Source organism: Pongo abelii, chromosome 23 (genome assembly GCF_028885655.2).
Source record: "Pongo abelii isolate AG06213 chromosome 23, NHGRI_mPonAbe1-v2.0_pri, whole genome shotgun sequence".
NCBI lineage: Eukaryota > Metazoa > Chordata > Mammalia > Primates > Hominidae > Pongo > Pongo abelii.
This window is the reverse complement of record NC_085929.1, coordinates 25708212-25728748: the sequence shown is the minus strand read 5'-3', so window position 1 is coordinate 25728748 and position 20537 is coordinate 25708212. Positions and strand designations below refer to the sequence as shown.

General features: G+C 46.2%; 1 gene segment (V, D, J or C); it reads left to right on the top strand.

Annotated features, from left to right (window-relative positions):
* Positions 1 to 444: 444 nt before the first annotated feature.
* LOC134761228 (immunoglobulin lambda variable 3-9-like) lies at positions 445 to 8474 on the top strand. The segment is given in 2 exon segments: positions 445 to 490; positions 8158 to 8474. Coding segments are annotated over 2 exon segments (363 nt in total).
* Positions 8475 to 20537: the final 12063 nt, after the last annotated feature.

Genomic DNA, 20537 nt, shown 5'->3' with positions numbered 1-20537 from the left:
GATGAAGGAGGGGGAATATGGTGGGTCCTTGGTCCACCTGCTGCTGAGTCAGGTTTCACCAATGATCTCTCAGCAGGGCCAAACTCAGCCCCAAGCCAGCTTCCTAGAAGGCCCACAGCCCTGCTGAGCCTGGCCCAGAACAGACCACAGGTCAGAGAGGTTTGGGACAGTGGTCATATGGCCAGTCCCCAGGAAGGTGACTGTGATCACAGGCCTCAGAGGTCCAGGCTAACTTTCTGACCAAAGACCCAACTCCTTCTTCAGTCACCTGTGCTGCCCCCACAGCTAGTTTGAGTGACATCTTTCAATGAGGAGTCTCAGAGGATAGAAATTTGCATGAACACCAAGCACTTACTGCCCCATAGGGCCTGGGAAGGAATAAGAGAGGCCTGGGGAGCCCAGCTGTGCTGTCGGCTCAGGAGGCAGAGCTCTGGGTGTCTCACCATGGCCTGGACCCCTCTCCTGCTCCCCCTCCTCACTCTCTGCACAGGTGCTTCTCCCAGGCCCTGCCCCAGGCTCAGTCCCCATAGACCCCAAGTTGGCCCTGCCCTGAACCCTGTGCAAAGCCCAGACACAGCCTCAGGGTGGGACCTCTGGGAATGCGCTCTTGATCTTCAAGCCCCCTCTCCTGTTTTCCTTGCAGGCTCTGAGGCCTCCTATGAGCTGACACAGCCACCCTCGGTGTCAGTGTCCCCAGGACAGACAGCCAGGATCACCTGCTCTGGAGATGCATTGCCAAAAAAATATGCTTATTGGTTCCAGCAGAAGTCAGGCCAGGCCCCTGTGCTGGTCATCTATAAGGACAGCAAACGACCCTCTGGGATCCCTGAGAGATTCTCTGGCTCCAGCTCAGGGACAATGGCCACCTTGACTATCAGTGGGGCCCAGGTGGAGGATGAAGCTGACTACTACTGTTACTCAACAGACAGCAGTGGTAATCATAGCACAGTGACACTGACAGATGGGGAAGTGAGACACAAACCTCTTCTTCATCTGTTTTACCCTCTCCCTCCAGCCCCAGGACCACTGTGGACCAACCCATAAGCAGGTCTGGCAGAGTTCACCTGGTTAGGAGATCCTTAAGCTGCCTTTCCCTCCACTCCTCTAGGCAGACTTTGCAGGAATGAGTCAGGAGTGGATTTGGGCCTGGCAGGGCCAGACTGTCCTGTGTTTCCTTGCCCATGGTTTGAGTTGTGAATGGAGAGTATGAGTGGAAAGACAGACACAGTGGGACGTCCATGCAGGCATGAAAAGCCCAGAGCGACAGGGTAAACTTTCAGCTCTCAGTTCAATGCAGTCTTTGTTTCATCTCTTGGAAGAAGCATTTCTCCAGAACTAAGACTCTAGACTCACAGAGCCCGAGGTTGTGGGGGAAGACATTAAATTTTGCTAATGGATCACTAAGGATGTTTTTGAGTGGATCCACTACAATTTATTCCTTGATTCCTGGACTCATGGATCCTGACTGTGGGAGAAATAGTACTGCATATTGGGCACTGCTGTACAGCGTATGCCCCATCATCAAAGACATTGCCCAACTCTACATGTTTTTGCCATCCTGCTGCCACAGTAACTGAGTCTTCAAGCAGACACTAAGCCATTCATATAAGCCAGATGCCACAGAATTATTGGTGAAGATGGTAAGACACTTGAATGCCATGAGGATGGGCCCATGGTTGCTGTTTATTTGCTGTGATATGAGTTCCTTGGTCAAAGCCCCCTGTGGAATACCATCATGGTGGGTGAAGCATTCTGTAATCCAGAGATAAAAGGTTTGGCAGAAGCACTGCAGTCAAAGAAAGCAAATCCCTATCTATACTAAGTGTGTCTTCTGGCAAGAGCAAAGAGCTATCCCTGCCATGAAGGAACAACTTTAATGAAATTAATATCAACCAGGCATCCTATAGGGACCTTCCTGTTGGTCTTTACTGTTGGCAGATGGTCACTCAGCAGTAGCTACAGCCAGGTCAGCTCTAGTGAGTGGTAGTCCACTTTGATGAGCCCATGGACAGCCTCCTTTTCTGCAATCATAGGGCATTTGTTATTGAGCCAATTGGGCAATGACGGCAGTGGTTGGGGCAGACTGCCAGGTGTCCAGAGAGTCACCCATCCTACCAACCTGTTTAGCAAAATCAATTCCTTCTCATGTCAGACTTTACAAAATATTCCCATAGGAGATAAATATCCTCATGCTTTCTGCTTGCTCACACATCTCTCCCTCAGACATAGTTGTGAGCAATATTCTGATTGTATTTCCTGTGTCCCTGAACATCCTTGATCATCTTCCAAGTCCCTGAGTCACAGCCCATGAACCAGGAACCTCTGCCCATCTCTCTTTGCAGATGACGTGAACCAGATACACTGCTCTAAGTTCTGCCTTAAGGAGAGTGTTCCCCCACCACTGCTGTTCAGGGAAGCCCAGAGGCCAGGTGGGATGCTAGCACTGTCCACAGCAGGGACGGCTGCATGTCCTGCAGAAACCTCTGTAACCCCAGTCTAAGTGCCTCCTCCTAGGAAGCTGGTCCCAGGGAGCCCCTCAGGAGGCCCAGGCTGTAAGGTGAGAGGATGGCCATGGGGCAGGAGTTGGCCTGTGTCTATTTGGCCACCTCTTCATGCAACTTATTTGTGCCTTGTGACCTGATCCATGAGGTCTCAGGTACAGCCCGGCCATGTGATGGGGAGGCCACTGTAAATGGCCACCTTGGACTGGGGGGCAGATAACACCCAGCTCATTGGCAGCTTGTGTCCCATGGTGAGCTCTGTGGCCACACACAGTCACAAAGAGCCCCTGTTGAGGCCCAGGAGCACCCCCCCCCCCGTCTTTCTCTAATGGAGCTTTCTACTCATTTAGAAAAATAACAATGAGGAGGTTGCTCGCCTACCTCAGGTCTAGGGTCACTAGGACCACCTAGACCACATCCATGATCTTGTCTGATTATTCCGATTCCTTGTTGGCTCAGCTATGCATTCGTGTAACCAAGCCACAGTGTCTTAGGCACTAAAATGCCACTACTTGGCCCCTGCCTACCCTGGGATCCTGTCAACCACATCTTGGTATCCAATTCAGTTTTAGCACCACTAAGAGAAATCTATTTTTATATTGAGAACAGGAAACATCAGTTATTTCAATTGTGGAAATTTTATAAGACAATAGTGTGGAAATGTTTTAAGAGACATTTTACTTAGAGTGAAAGACCTTCCATTAAACCACTCAGTAAATTGCTCCATAAATGGCCAGCCCAAACCCTGAGTTCAGACCAGGCACAGCCTAGGTGTTGGGACCTTCTGGGAATGGGTCTCTGTCATCAACCCCTCTCTACCCTCCTGTCTGCACAGCCCTGGGCTTCCTACATGCAGGGACAGCTCCCCTCAGTGTCGGTAGCCCTGGGACAGATGACCACGATCATATGCTCTGGAGATAACCTCGGAATAAACATGCATTTTGGAACAAGCAGAAGCCAAGCCAGGCCTCAATGTCGGTCCTCTAGTATAACAGCAACCAGCTCTCAGAGACCTCTGCTTAATTTTTAGGCCACAAACTAGCGAACATGGCCACCCTGACCATCAGCAGTGCCCAGGCCAGGGATAAAGCTATTACTGTGCCTCAGATTGTGACAGTGGGGGCAGCTGGCAGGGACTCACAGTGACACAGACAGATGGGGACTTGCAACAGAACTGTCCCACCTTGGCCTGCCTCTCATTCTTACCTGCCCTCTGAGCAGCTGTAGGTCAGGCCTCAGAGTCAGGTGTCCTCTCTGGTCCTAACCTGGCCCCTGCAGGGCTGGAGATTCGTAACAGCTTTTCCATACTCTCAGGGCCTACATGCGTTCAATAAAAACTGTACAGGGGGAAGCTCGTCGAAGCTGCAAGGACCTTTTACAGGTCTGTAGAACACATGAGAACTTCAGGAATCCATATAGTGTCACATGGCTCCATGTGTAATCACACGTCACACAGGGAAGGAGAGAGCTGTTTCACAGGGTGCAATCTACTGGAATTCCTCTTTTCCTTGCGTAGAAACAGCTTAGTGGAAGCCATGTCTCCTCTGGTTTCCTAGATGAGCTGACCCCACATTCTAATGGAGCACCTGAGGCCTGATGAGGACAGGAGACCCAGCCCCTATGGGCCTCAGGATCCTTCCTGTCCTGACATTTCACAGAAACTGCAGAGGAAGTGCAGACCCAACCTCTGGTCCCACCTGGGGACTGTCTTCAGGGAACACTGACCTTTCCCAGTCCCCAAATTCCCAGCACCTGTCTGACCTGACTGTGTGTGCCTCCAGCTCCCTGATAGCTTGGATTTTATCTCTGGGCTCTGGGCTGCTTTCTGGGGAGCTCACTAAGAATTCCTTGGTGCCAAGTGCAGGACTTGCCCCTCTGCTCCATATCCCGGGTCTGCAGGCACAGGGGGCAGGTCCTGCTAGGTGAGGCTGGCACCCTCTTCCAGGAGGGATCGCTCATCCCAGGCCCTAGGGCCAGGTTCACTGGGCTTTCTTTTCTCGCTTAGAATCTCTTAGTCTTTTTGTTTCCTTGTTTAAGAGTACAACTGCTTTTTGGTGAAATCATGTGTATACATCAAAGTTAACAGATTACTGTCACAAGCGCATATATATACACATCCTCTTCCTAGATGGGGTAACTGTGGACACTCTGCCATAGTCGTCTTTTTGTTTCTCTCTCTCTCTCTCTCTCTCTCTATCACAAGTGAGAATATTAATAGCACTCTTCTATGCAGACCATAATCATATTCTCCACTTGCACAAGAATGATTCTTATAGTTGCTTAATTTCCTTGCCTTTCAGGACCCTGAAGTTTCCCATGCTCACATTTGGTTGCCATGTCTCTGATCCAACAGTATTCCTTGGAAGCTGAGGCTTATGAAACATTTTGCAAGAAGTTCCACAAGAAAACTCAAGTTCCTGGTGCACAGTTGGACCATGTTCATTGTGTGCAGTAGAACCTTGTTCCAGTGTTGAGTCCATTTTATGTTTTGACCATCAAAGGGAAGGGCATTATGACTTTTGGGGACTGAGTCAATGGAGGAAAGATAGCAGCTGATGATGACCTTATGCTCTGATGTGTATGCGGCCAATGTCTATAGATGGATTTGGAACTTGAAGGAGCTGTTCATTCTGCAGATGGAATTTCCAGTGCCACATCTCCACCACCCAGCCACTAGCACTCGGCAGGCGCTCTGTAAGAGGAAGCCCTTCACTGCCAATCAGCCAGTACACAGGTGAAGGTGAGGGAGACTTAATAGCTATTAACTCTCAAAACAAACTGAGGAATAAACTCAGGTTCACAAAGTGACTTTGCGGGAACAGCCTGAGGAAGCCAGTTAATTAGTGGCAGAAGGTTTTGCCCAGAGCAGGAGGAATCACAGGATCACTGAGGACCCAGTGATACCATGGTGTGGAGGTGCTGTGAAGCATGGTGACATTCAAGAAAACCTGTTCTCTACAAACACCTACCTACCCACAGGCACAGCAGACACCCCAGCTATGCCAAGGGCTCTGTCTTCCTCTAGAGTAACAGCCCGGTGGCAACCAGGTATCCTCTGAAAGGCAGGTGCCCCGTCAGTCAGCTCTGCACGACTGAAACTAAAGGAAAATTGCCAGAGAACTTTCCAGAAAACAGTCAACCTGCTTGTGCTGCTGCACTGATGGTGACCCAGGATCAATGGAAGTAACAGAAGCTTAATTTCCCCATGGCTGCATGATGGACACCGGGAGAGAAGTGTGGAGGCCGATTAACCACCACTCTAAGTGGCTTCAGCCCCAGGTAAGCAGGAACAAGTGAGGGGGCTGAGCCCACTTGTGTCTAATCAGTTCCAGCCTCAGCAGCTGCATCCTGGAGACCAACAGGGAGTGTGTGCGCTCAGCCCCTCCCAGATTGCTGAGCATAACCAAGAAATTTCCGTCCGCACACCTGACGCACCACACACCTGCCTGCACCACACATCTGCCCCCAGCTCCTCACTTACAAGACGATATCAAATCAGACAGGGACTGGTCTGGGTCCCAGATTCCCTCAGGTTGCCACCATCCTCTCAGATCCCCACACACAGCAGATTCTTCCCCTCACACTCCTGTTCCAGGTTACTCTTCTCCAATATGATGGGGGTTTGCTTTCACTGTTTCTGTATTTTTTGTATTTTCATGGGTAAGCTGAGCCCCTTGTACCTGGTCTTGAGTCAGGCAGGGGCCACACACGGAAGAGGAATTCCTCTCCGGGGGCCAGCAGTCCACGGATCAAGGCATCAGGGACCTGAGCAGCAGGTTCTGTTCCTATGCCTGGAATCAGGAGGCCCATGAGCCTCCAGCAGCCAGTATGGAGCAGCCACCAGCGGGGGCAGCAAAGAGTCGCCTGGGAAAGCCACCTCAGGATGGGGTGGACCTGGGCATCAGGGAGATGCTAACACGCAGGGAGGGTCAGTGACCACGACCTGACACCTGGAGGGAAAATAGGTCCTTCTTTTTCTAGAGTATTGTCCTTGACACTGATGTAAAAATTCTAGCACCAAATTTTATCTTCAGCTCTTGTAGATGCTCCTATTTCCCTGACAAAGGTCCAGGCAATTGACTTCCCCACACACCCTCTCCTCACACACCCAGTTGTGCTAAAATGCTGTCCCTGTCACGCACAGTGTCCTTCCTGAGGTGACACGTGTCCCCCTCCCTGCCCTTTGCTCTGGGAGCCCCTGTCCTGTAGACACAGCAGCTTCTCCTTCCCTGGCTGCTCCCCATCTCCACCGTCCCTGGGCTTTCCCATCTCTTTCCTGGGAAAGCTGCCAAATCACAGCTCTCGATTTCCTTGTGAGGCACAAAATAGTTGCTCATTAACCTTCTGTTGCCTTAATTAAGTTTTTAATTCCTTGATTTGTTTTCCCCAGCAACTGAAGACAGCTTAGTCATAATAAACATTCACTTCCAGGGGTCTTGCAGTTTGCTGACCCCTCTCATTCTCTCATGGAGCAAACATTTTCTTGACCTCGTTATCTGTCCTTGGTGCTCACAGCACCCTGGGGACACTGAGGCACAGCATCTATGACCTGCCCTGGAGCTCACAGCCAACGAAGAAACTTACTGCATCCCATGGATCTTCCAACACTCCATGTGCACTTGGCAACCAAGAAATTTTATTCTTCTCTAGCACTGAGGAGCTGTGCCCTGGGGTGGGGTCTGTACCTATCCAAGGCACGTGCTGTCACCTGTAGAGTGTGGATAGAGGGTCCTTGCATTAGGTTCTGGAAAGTGTCTTCAAAAACGGATTTAGGCCTACACCCAAAATCTCCTCTCTGACACAAATTATTTATGTTCAGGATACATGTAGAGGCCTAGACCAAAATTCACCACCTCCCTCCTGAGCCAGAATGGAATGGAGGAGGGGACTGGGGACCCCAGATAATTTCCCCATCACCACTGTGACTCTATGGCCACCTCCTGCAACAGTCAGGGACAATCCCATAGGAAGGGCTTCATGTATCCTAGGAAAAACACCCAAAGTCACTTATGAGCTCTGCCATGACCAAGAGAGCCCAGGAGTCGGGTTGAGCACAGCGTGGTGTGGAGATATCTGCAGAGACTGTGGAACCAGTTTGTAAAGGAGATCCTGTAGGCTGAGGGTGGGAGTGCAAGGCCACTCCTCCCCCTCTCTGCATCCCTTGGGGCTAAGCCCTTCTCTGGAAACCACAAAGCTCCTCCAGTAGCAGCCCTTGACTCTGCTGATTTGCATCACAGGCTGCTCTCTTCAGCAAGGGGATAAGAGAGGGCTGGAAGGAACCTGCCCAGTCTGGGCCTCAGGAAGCAGCATCGGGGGTGCCTCAGCCATGGCCTGGACCGCTCTCCCTCTGAGCCTCTTTGCTCACTGCACAAGTGCTGCCCCAGTGTCCCAGTCACCTACCCAGCTCCAAGGCTCTGGGTCCAGCTTGGCCTGACAGTGATCTCAGCAGGGCCCTGCCTGTGGTGTGCAGGATGCTCATGATCCTGCTGCAGGGGGAGGGGCTGCTGGAGGTGAAATCCCCCCCACTGTTTTTCTGTGCTCATGGTCCCCTGAGGACACTTTTATTCCTGAAACTCAGGCCAGGCAGGTGGGAAGGCATTGTTAGGTTGAGCCCCTCAGTTTCAAGTCTATTCTATTCTCTCCCCTTTTCTTGCAGGTTCTGTGGCCTCCTATGAGCTGACTCAGCCACTCTCAGTGTCAGTGGCCCCAGGACAGACAGCCAGGATCACCTGTGGGGGAAACAACATTGGAAGTAAAGCTGTGCAGTGGTACCAGCAGAAGCCAGGCCAGGCCCCTCTGCTGGTCATCTATAGCGATAGCAACCGGCCCTCAGGGATCCCTGAGCAATTCTCTGGCTCCAACTTGGGGAACACGGCCACCCTGACCATCAGCGGAGCCCAGGCTGGGGATGAGGCTGACTATTACTGTCAGGTGCGGGACAGCAGCACTGCACACAGTGACACAGGCAGATGAAGAAGTGAGACACAAACCCTTTCGCCATCTATGTCACCCTTTTTCTCTAATTCGAGGAGGACTATGAACAAAGCCTTAAGCAGATCTGGTTAAATTCTCTTTAATCTCTGCCCCCAGCCTGTCCCTCCCTCCAGTCCTTCAGGCGGGGTCTGCAGAAAGTGCAATAGTAGTTCATTTAGGGTGATGTGATCAGGATGGACTGGTGTTTTGGTGACTCAGCTGTGACTTGGGAAAATAGGGCCTGCATGGAAGATCAGACTGAGGTAGACATCCACAGTTGTCTCTGGATTTCCATTGGTGGTGACAGGCCAGTCCTTGCCCCAAATGTCCTAGATCAGTCCCCAGAACTGCCCAGCTCAGGCTCCCGTGGTAGCCTGTCATTCTTTAGAGAAACACCAATGGAGTAGACACTGTGGGATCTGCCCAGATCCCCTGTTCTGAGCTTACCCACTAAGCACTACTGGGAGCTTCTGGCAGGTCAGAGCTGTGTCCTCACTGGAAAGTGCTGTTCGGCGCAGAAAACAGACTCCCCCAGGTCTATGCCTTTTCTCAGTGAGGTTAGGTTTCATGACTGCCTGAGGCCAAGTTCTCACCTCTGCCTCAATATAGGAGGACCTGAAAATCCTCCCAGCTCCACAGCTCCCTGTAGGAAAGACTTGAGACCTCAATGAGGGTCAGGGTCTCCTGCCCAGTGTTGCTTCCCTCACCTCCTTTCACATCCTCTGTGCATGCAATTCCTCATCTCAGAGTCTGCTTCCAGGGAACCCAATTAAGATCACCAGCCATCCCCAACATGGGCCATGCGGGACTTCAGGAGGCCACTGCATGCTGGAAAGCACCTGTTTATTCCTAAATTAGCACTGTGAAAATCCACATGCCCAGCGAGATCTGAGTGTTTCTTGCATTTGTATGGAATGAAAAGGGAGCCTGACTTGCCAGGTGCTCTGGGGTCTAAGGGAGAGTTGGAGTCAGATCTCCCTGCAGGGAAATCCGGGGCAGAAGGAGAAGCCTCACCCCATGCAGGGACCACAGATGCACCCACAGGGTGAGCTGCAGGATGGACACTGCCCACCTCCACCCTCCACATCCTGTGCAAAAAATCATTCTTTCCACCCCTCCTCAGCCTATCAAAGTTGACACTTAAAAAGCCACCACATCCCACCCTTGTCAACAGGAAACCCATTCACATCTCCACCAGCCACACAATCTCCAAGATTCTTCAAAAAATAATAACAATAGCCATGCAAAGTATATGACATATATCATAAATAATTGTACTTAGATAATATATGAAAATGATACTCTTTTTGATATGCTAGGTAAATAAAATACGTTATTTAAACTCACTGACTTCTTCTCTTTGTATTTATAACATGATGACTAAGACAGTGGGATTCCCATGAAGCTCACATCATATTGTGATTGAACAGGGCTGGTCTGCACGGCTTCAGGTTACAGGGGCTGTGGAGTGACCTGGTGCAGGAAACCCTGTCTCCATCCATAGGACATCAGTGTGAGCCCAGGGAGAGGCGCTGGTATAAAAGAGATGAGAACCCAGGTGTGAACCACCTGCTTGTGCAGGGGACTGAGCCTTCACTTTGAGCCAAATAAGTTTTCTTTCCCAGGTTCAATCCTGAACAAGAGGGCTTTCTGGACTTCTGTTTTCAGGCTTGTGCCCCTTCAGGTTTGGGGCTGTCTGGATCCCAGCCAGGGGACACTGAGGAAATCCAGGAGTCTCACACCGACTCTGTTGTATTTCATCTGCTGGGGCCATCCCAAACTGCTGTGTACCATTTCCTTTCCCAGTGCTCAAATAGCTGCTCCATGCACTTGTCATGGTTTTATAGCTCAGTCTAGGTGGGAAGACAGGATAGTGTATGTTACAACATTTAAATAGAACCTGAATCCCTTAATAGTTATTTTAATATGGAACATTAAAAGAGTTGCATCATAGGCAATGGGGAAAGATGAAGAAAGATTAAAAGCATTTGGAGGAAAAAATAAAAATGTATTTATTGAATGTCTGTGTGTCTTCAGTGTTTCAGGGTTGACAGCGGTCAGCTTTAGGTTGTCCTGAGGATGTGCTCCGATGGGGGAAAGCAAGAAAGCAGGAAACACGCATCTCTGTGACCTGACACATAAATCACAGTAATAGAAATAAATCTTTCAATAAACCTTTCACAATAATATCACTCTAGTGCACACAGAAAGGCCTGTTAACAAACTTTCCCTTTCCCCTGCTGGGTCATATCCGCATGGATCACCTGTGTGCAGAGTGGACTCTGTGGTCTCCATTTCTCAGGCTGAGAACCAGAGGCTGGGAAGGACAAGTCGCCTGCTCGTGAGTGGGAGGGGCAGGATTGGGAGCAGCGGACTCAGGCTCAGGACTGTGGCCCTGGTCGGTGCTCCTTGTTCCCTCCACAGGGTCCCTCCCACATGTGCCTGTGTGGATGTGGGTGCACTGCCTGGGGTGGCTGATGTGCTCCAGGGATTCGATGCTGTAGATTCTTCAGGACAAAGTGTGGGGGTGGGGATGGGACGAGGCTGCAGCTGGGGAGACCAGGAACCAATGATGCCCAGCAGAGGTTTCCAGTGGGGGTGGGCAGCCCCATTTCCTGACAGTAGAGACAGCCTGGAGGTGGGTGCCAAGCAGAGGGCACTGCAGGGTGTGCCCAGGCCTGGAGGGCCACACAGCAGAGACACTGAGGGCCAGGAGCTCACTCAGGTGAGGGGCTTCAGCAGATTTTTCTCTCCTGAGCAAATCACGTGCAAAGAAATCAACTTCCTGTCATCAGAATAGACAATCAGGGACTTTAGTCTCCTCGGCTGAGCCCCGCTGTCAAGGGAAGCAGAAGTCTCTAAGTCCAGGCCCAACTGAGGGTGGGGTGAGAAGAGAAGCTCAGGATGCAGATTTGCATGGAGGCCCCGCCCTCCTCTGAGGCAGAGGGGATAAGACAGGGCTGGGGGCAGGCCCAGTGCTGGGGTCTTAGGAGGCAGCGCTCTCAGGACGTCTCCACCATGGCCTGGTCTCTGCTCCTCCTCACCCTCCTCACTCAGGACACAGGTGACGCCTCCAGGGAAGGGGCCACGGGGACCTCTGGGCTGATCCTTGGTCTCCTGCTCCTCAGGCTCACCTGGGCCCAGCATTGACTCACTAGAGTGTGTTTCTCCCTTTCCAGGGTCCTGGGCTCAGTCTGCCTTGATTCAGCCTCCCTCCGTGTCCGGGTCTCCTGGACAGTCAGTCACCATCTCCTGCACTGGAACCAGCAGCAACTATGTCTCCTGGTACCAACAGCACCCAGGCAAAGCCCCCAAACTCATGATTTATGAGGTCAGTAAGCGGCCCTCAGGGGTCCCTGATCGCTTCTCTGGCTCCAAGTCTGGCAATACGGCCTCCCTGACCATCTCTGGGCTCCAGGCTGAGGACGAGGCTGATTATTACTGTAGCTCATATGCAGGCAGCTACACTTTCCACAGTGGTCCAAGTTCATGGGGAACCGAGACCAAAACCTGCCCTGGGCTCTCAGGCTCCCTTTTTGTTCTGAAGATGCTTCCTCACCCGGTGCAAGCGGCTTCCTGCAGCACGGCCTTGAGAATTCTCAGCCCTCTACTTCCCTACTATGAAGTCCAAAAGAAAACCTGTGCTGTGGTTTCTCTTCTGGGACAGTGACAGTTTCCTGTTGCTTGTGTGTTGTGGTCCCTAAATGTGCAACTCTTCTTAGCTCTTCAAATGCAGGGACAGTGACAAGGAGCTGCCTGATTCCCTGCTGTTTTCAGGAACATCCTCATCCTCAATGCATCCCCACCTTTCTCACTGTGCAGACCAATCTGCATGAAGTCATTAGGGGGAGTTTCCAGAAATTACATCTTACTCCACTCTGTGTCCTCCATGCTCTAGTGAAGATGGCCCTCCTGGCTGGGCTATTACTCTGCACCTCTGTCCTGAGGCAGTGACCACCGAGGGAAGATCTGAAGATGTTTCTGAGAAATTAGGAACAAAGAGGAAGCTGTTGTTTTTCTTATTTTTGCTCCTCCTCCTTGCCCCAATACCTCAGGTTGCTGAGCTAGGAGATTTTGAGTGACAGGCTCAGTGTTTTCTCAGAATCCCCCTCCCCTCACATCACTGAGCCCCTGTCCTGGAAACGCCCCACATGTGGACGGTCTCCCCATAGACTGGGAGATTCCCATGTGGCTCCACAGTGAAGAGTTAGCCTGAGTCCATTCCTTCTTCCTCATTGACATCCAGCATTTCTAATTTCCATGGGCATCAATACTTTTGTAACTGAAATCTTTATTAATCTGCTAATGGTGATAATTTAGGAAATATTTAGACATGAGCTGAGCCTGTTGTTAAACGTAGCTATTATTATATATATTTTAGGCTTCATAAACTTCAAATAAACAGATTGTATTAAAAACAAAGTAATCATTTTACTGTATGTGTATCCTGTATCATCATGTTGTGTACCTGAGATATACACAATAAAATTTGTTTCAAAAACAAAAGTGTATTCATTGCCTATTGCTGCATAAAAGTTACTCCTTACATTCAGCATGTTAAGAGAACACGTGTTTGTGATCGTGTCACTTTGGTGCATCTAGATTTTGGGAGCAGCTTGGTTTGGTGGTTCTGGCTCCAGATTGGTCATGAAGTTGCAGCCGAGCTGTCAGTCAGGGCTGCATTCTGAGACCAGAGCAGGTGGCTAGGCTCAGTCTGAGGGGGGTTCCACTGTCCCTAACCTTTTTGGCGGATGTAGATCAGCTCAGGGTATAAGGAGAGAGTGACATGTAAGGCCCCTGTCCTGTTCCTTTATGTCAAAGACCATCCCATGCATGTATAATTTTTTTCTTTCCTCATACATCCTTTGCATAGAGCCCTGCCCCATTCATTCTAAGCTGCAAAATATTCCAGGGTAGAGTTTAAGCCGACTATCTTCTAATGGTTATCACCATGATTTTGATCTCACAAGAAACAGGGCAGTGAACATCCCTATGCAGACTCCTTGTAGTTCATGCGCGGATATGACCACAGGATAAATTTCTAGAAGTCCAGTTGTGGTATGTTTGTACGAAGTCAAAAGGTTGTATGTTTGTAATTTTCACCCATTATTCTCAGATTCCTCTCCAGCGGGGTTCCACCAATTTATAATGCCAGCCACAAATATTTGATCAGAGTACGCTGTTGAAACTTTACATTTTTGCCAACCCATCAGATAGAAAAATGTTATCATGTTATAGTTTTATTTTTGATTTCTCCTCTTCTGCTTAAGGTTTAGCATTTTCTCAAATATTTCAGTGGTCTTTATTTTATAGAATTCAGTACACTTTTTCTTAAATGCCCAGAGAAAAACTATTTTAGTCTTAGCGGTCACAGATGGTGGCTCTCAGCTGTAATCCCAGCACTTTGAAAGGCCGAGGTGGGCAGATAGCTTAAGCCCAGGAGTTCAAAACTAGCCTGCGCAACATGGTAAAACCTCATCCATTAAACTAAATACAATTAATTAATTAATTTTTTAAAAAGTACTTTAGTCTTTGTTACTCAAGAGTGACATTTGCAGATACATAACCATTTAAAACTATAGAAACAACTCTCAGCTCTAGGACCATTTTCTGAGCTTCTTGTTAAACATAGCCATTAAAAACAGGTGGCAGGTCAGGAAAGGCCCACCAGATGTAGCTTAATTGTTCCTGGTTTGTAGGGGTAGGTGAAGTTTGATAATTCCACCAGCATAAGTTCTAGGTGGAGATCTCTTTGTGATTTCACCTCCTACAGTGGCCAGGGGTGTTTCTTTGGATGAGAATATACGCGTATCATCTATTTCGTTGGATCTTGGGTCTGCCCAAGACAGCCCTGTGTCACAATCTCATAACTTTTATCTTCATCTGTTTGCTCTGAGTCATACGATAGTTTTAGCATAACAGGAATAGACTCGCCCTAGATGGAAAATCAGAGGGAGAGGGAAGGACAAATGGGCAAAAAAGCTTGCACTATATAGGGAATAATCCAGTGCAGGCTCAGAGAAAAAGGTCTTAAAATCAGCTGTGTACCTGAAACCAAAAACATGCAAGATTATTGAAGTTCTGGGGATTATAAGTGAATAAAGTTTAAGTTTTATTCATATTGCAATTTTATATAAACCATAAACACTGTAAAACTCAGAATGTAACAATGGAATAAAAAAGAGAGCTTGAGATTTTAAGCTGTAATGACCCCAAAACAAGTTGCCAGGAAAGGAACCTTGATAGCGGAAATGTGTTACTCTACAAATCATCATTTTCTGTAAAAGTAGATTTTTCCCCCTTTTCCTTAGGTATAAGGAAACATTTCATGAAACATCCTTTTTTCCCACTGTGAAGAGCACCATTATCCCACAAAGAAACTGGAACATTAAGGAGGAAACAATTGAACTTTTGTATCAACACTGAGAAGTTTCTTTATTTACACATCAATATGTTCATACTCAATGATAAAACTGGATTTAGTAATTTAATATGCTTACGATAGATTAATTTTTTCTTTGAGCTATACCATTTTTGTCTATGATTTATCTTAGTTAACTCAGGTATATTCTGTTCTAAAAACAACTCAACTTTTGATATCTTTTGTTTTATTTTCTCTATCAACTATGGCTCTTTTCCAAACACTGCCAGAGATATCCCATGGCTACTCATTATTAAATTCAATTTTATAGGCATTTGAATTATTTGATACCACTCTAAATTATTTCAAGAATGCACAGATGTGACTTCCTCCACATCTAGCTCACAAACATTGCTGATGCTGACTCACTCATCTCTTTCAATCTTAATAAAGTAGGAGTTTACTTTTCTGGACTCACAGAAGATAACAGGAGTGAGGAGGGAGAACCTCCAAAAGCTGCTATCCTTTAAAACCTCAGGATGAATCACACCTGGAGTCTCACCCACACTTGAGTTGGATGGTATATAAATGAGAGTTAAGTCTTAGAGTTGGTTGTGAGTTAGTTAAGGATTCAGTTAGTTTGGGCTGTTGGGATCGGGTGAATGTATTTTACAAGTGAGAAAGAAATAAGTTTTGGAGTTTGTGGGGTGGGGGGTTATTGGCTGAATCCTGTCCCTTAAAATTCATGCAATAAAGTGCTAATACACAGTGTGTGACTGAATTTGGAGAGAGAGTTGTTCTTAGAGGGAATTAAGTGAAAATGAGGCCATGAGGGTGAATTCCAATCCAATCTGACTGGTGTCCTCCTAAGAAAAGAAAATTTGCACACACAGAAGTGAGACACCAGAGATGAGCCTGCAGAGGAAAGACCATGTGAGGACACAGCAAGGAGGCAGTGACCTGCAAGACAAGGAGAGAGGCCTCAGGGGAAACCAAACCCATCAACACTTTCACCCTGGACTTTTCAGCTTCAGCACTGACAAAGTAAGTGTCTGTTGTTTAGACCACCAGCTCTTTGGCATCTTATCACGGCAGCTCTAGCAAATGAAAACAAGAGGGACCCCAGACGCCAGAGATGAGGGAGGAGGACATGGAGCAGGGTGCAGGAGGCAGGACAGGGAGGAGCTGGAAGATCAGGCTCTGAGGTGCGTCTCCTGGGTGGAATCGTAACTCCACTCAGTACTGCCTGGGGACTTGAAGAAAAATGTTTAACCTTCTAATATTGATTCCCAAAAGAAGACTGGATCTTGAGAATAGGACTCATCCTCCTATTCGTATTATAAAAATGTTCTTGAGGTCACGCTTGTAACACATTTATTCTGTGTCCAGCAGGGGGCACTGCCGGCCTTCATTTAGGGCCCTAATGACTCCAAGTCCCCTGATAATGCTCAAGTGCAAAGAGCATGACTGGTGCTTCTTTTGAGGCCCCTTCTCTTGGGTACAATGTACTCTCCACTCACGACTCCCACCTGGCCCTTCTTCAGACAAGAGCTCAGAGAGATGCTCTGGAAAATGGAGAAGAGATTTGCATCTGCTGCTCACCAGGGAGCCACCCAACAAGGCAAAATAGGGAAGGAAGTAGATTTGCATGATGAGGTTCCGCTTCCTAGGATAAGAGATGCCTGGTGGCCTCTCCCCAGCAGTGGGTCCAGAGGCAGAGCTCTGGGGCAACTCCACCATGGCCTGGACCCCTGCCCTGCTCACCATTCTCACTCTCTACACAGGTGATGTCTCCCCGGGCTCAGCCCCCGATGAGACCAACATCAGCCTGGGCCTGACCTTCAGCTCAGCACAGGGAGTGATGCAGTGTGGGGCTCTGGGAGTGAGACCTTCATCCTCAGACTCACCTCTTCTGTCTTCTCTTGCAGTTTCTGTGACCTCCTCTGAGCTAATTAAGGTACCTGCAGTGTCTGTGACCTTGAAACAGATGGCCAGGATCACTTGTCAGAGAGACAGCACAGAAGATTCTTACGCACACTTGTACCAGCAGAAGCCAAGCTGGGCTCCCGTGCTGGTTATCTATGATAAAATCAAGCAGCCTTCAGGGATCCCTGAGCAATTCCCCGTATCCAGGTCAGGGGGAATGGCTGCAGTGACCACCACTGGGGCTTAGGTTGAAGATGTGGCTATTATTGTCGGTTGATAGACCTCAGTGGTACTTATCCCACAGTGACACAGGCAGATGGGGAAGTGAGAAACTCCTTCCCCATCTGTGTCATCTTCTTTCTCCAGCCCCAGAAGGACTGTGGACAAAGCTATGAGCAGGTATGGCCCAGTTTACCCAGATCTAAGATCCCCAGGCTGCCCTTTCCTTGGGCCTCCAGATAGGCTGTGCAGAAGGTGGGTCAGGAGTTGATATACAGACAATTATTATAAATTTATTCAATTTTTTCAAGAAGTAGAGGAATAAATGAACATGTTAACTAAAAACATGTTCACTTTTTTCCAAAAAAAAAAGGAAAAATTGAAATTGCAGAGATGAAAGCCACAATATCTAAGATTTAAAAAATACACTGGGTAAGACTGACAAGTTACATGCTGCAAAAGAAATGATTAACAAAATATATAATGTAGCACTAGAAATTGTTCAAAATAAAACAAGGAAAAAATAGTGATGAAAATGAACAGAATATCAGTGAGTTGTAGGACAACTTCAACAGCCCAAGAGATGTGTAACTGAAGTCTTTGCAATAGAAATGGGGTGGAAGGGGAATAAAAAATATTTGAATAAATAATGGCAAAACGTTTTCCACAATTGGTGAAAACCATAAACTGAAATATCCAAGAAGCTCAACAAAACTCAAGTACAGGAAACATGAAGAAAACAACTCCAACATATACCATAATCAAATTAATAAAATCCAGTGATGAAGTGTCACTTAAACAATAATGCTAAGAGCAGTTGTCTTATTAAAGACAATGCAAGAAAGAAGACAGTGAAGCAATGTCTTGAAAATACTAAAAAGAAAAACATGTCAACCTTGAATTCTTTATCAAACAGAAATATCTTTCAAAAACGAAGGCAAAATAAACCCTTTTCTGACGTATAAAAACCTACAGAATTAATCACCACCAGACACTTGCTATTAGAAATGGTAAAGGACACCCCTAGACAGAAGGAAAATGATACCACAATGAAATGCAAATTCTCACAAAAAAAAGAAAACATAAGATATGGTAACTACAAGGATAAACACAGAAATGTGTGAATTGTGTTAATGTCTAAAAAAGATAACTATTCAGAAAGAAGTTGATAACATATTGTGACTTATAATGAAAGTAAATTATATCACAAAGATAGCACAAAAGCTGAGGTGGGTGAGAATATGTGATAATGGTCTTTTACTATATGGGAGTGTATAATAGCACCTAAAGGTAGACTTTGACAAGTTATATGTTTACAGTAAGCCCCGAACCAATCATTAAAATAAGCCATTTTTAACAAAAAATAATTATGGTTAATAAGGTATATTAGAATTCTCCATAGAAAAAAAATCAATGGAATGTGTATGTGTGTGTATCTGTGTAATATACATCCGTGTACACACATATATATAGGTATATATAGAGAAAATTATTTTAAGAATTTAGTTAATACAATTGTAGCTGACAAGGAAGGAATCTGTTGGTCTGGCTGAAGGCTGGGAATTGAGGTCAGAGTTGATGTTGCAGTCCTAAGTCCAAATTTATCAAGGCAGCACTTCAGGAAACCTCCATACTTGACCTTTAACTCATTAATGAGGCCCACCTACATTGTGGAGAGTAATCTGCTTATATGACATATATTGATTTAAATGTTAATCACATCTGAAAATTATCTTCATGTCAACTTCTATACTAGTATTTGACAAAATCAACCTGGCACTATATCCTAGTAAATCTGGCACTTAAAATTAACTATTACTAAAGCCAGTAAAGAGATAAAAACACTAATTTTAAAAAATAAATCAAAAAGGAAACAGAAAAGGGGAAAGAGGAAAAATGAGCATACAGGGCAAACAGAAAATAAAGAGAAGGAAGGTATATTTCAACAGAATTATATTAGTAATACATTAATTGTAAATGGTCTAAATATCACAATTACCAGGCAGATATTGTCAGACAGAAATTAACAATAAGACTCAACTATAAATGCTTCGTAGGGAAAGATCAATTTCAAATTTTGAAATCCTAAAAATTTAAGGAATCAACGATTCCTTCTACTCCCCAGTCTGCTCCACAAAGCAGTACAAAAAAATTCACTATGAGCTCTTAATAACACACAGCTATAGAAATATGCATCACTTCACCCATCATTCTTTCCTTTCTCCTGCCCCCAAGACCTAGGTCCTGTTGCCAGGCCTGAGAAAAACAAGGAACAGAAATGTTAAATCAAGATGAAAAAGGGAGGTTCTCAATATATGAGTAAAAGGGAAGGAGAGAATGGATGGAAACAACAATGGGCTCACATGCATGGGGTAGTTCTGCCTGAGGATGTTGTTGGATAAATTATTGAGGAGTTTGTATCCATGTTCATGGCGGACACAGGTCTGCAGTTTTATTTTTATTTCTTTGTCATGTCTTTGTCTGGCTTTCATATCAGAATAATGCAGACCTCAAAGAGGGAGTTGGGAAATATTCCCTCCTTCTCTATATTCTGAAGGAGTTCATGTAGAAACGGTATCATTTCTTTCGTAAAAATTTGGAAGAATTCACCAGTGAGGCCATTTGGGACTGCATCATGGGCTTCTCTTAGCAGGAAGACTTTAAATTGCTGATTCAATATCTTTGTGTGTCATGGATCTATTTAGATTTTCTATTTCTTCATAAGTCAATTTGATAACTTATGTCTTTCCAGGAATTTTTTCTACTTCATTTAGGTGATCTATAATTTTTGCATTTATCGTTTGTTATATTCCCTATAAGCATTCTAACTTTTGCGAGGCTTGTAGTGATGTCACGTAGTCATGGTTTTGGTCATTTGTGTCTTCTCTTGTTTTTTTTTTGTTTTGTTTTGTTTTTTTCTCTTGGTTAGTCTACCTAAAGGTAGAAATCTGTTGATTTTACTGATCTTTTCAAAGAGTCAAATTTTGCTTTTTGGAGGTTTTCTACTGCTTTCCTGTTTTCTATTACACTGATATTTGGTTCTGATCTATATTATTACATTTTCTTCATTGACATTGAATGAATGCCCTCCTTCTTATGATTATGGGGTAGAAGCCTAGATTATGTATTTTAGATCTTTCTTCTTTCCAATAGTAAGCATGTAATGCAATAGATTTCCTTCAAAGCACTGGCTTAGCTGTGTTTCTTAAATTCTGATATGTTGTGTCTTTGTGCTTCAAAAGTTCAGTATTTTGTAATTTGTGTCCTGATTTTTCTTTGATTGATCAATTACTTAGTAGTCTGTTCTTTCATTTTCAAATAATTGAAAACTTCCCATAGTTTTTCTAATATTAATTCAATTTAATTTGTTAATTCTGCTTTAAATCATACCTTGTATGAGTTTATTCTTTCAAATTTGTTAATATTTTATTTATGGCCTAGATTATGAACCATCATGAAAAATGTTCCATATACATTTTTTAAGACAATGTATATTATTCTGTTCTGAGTGCAGTTTTCTACAAATTTAATTAGGATAAGTTGGCTAACAGTGCAAA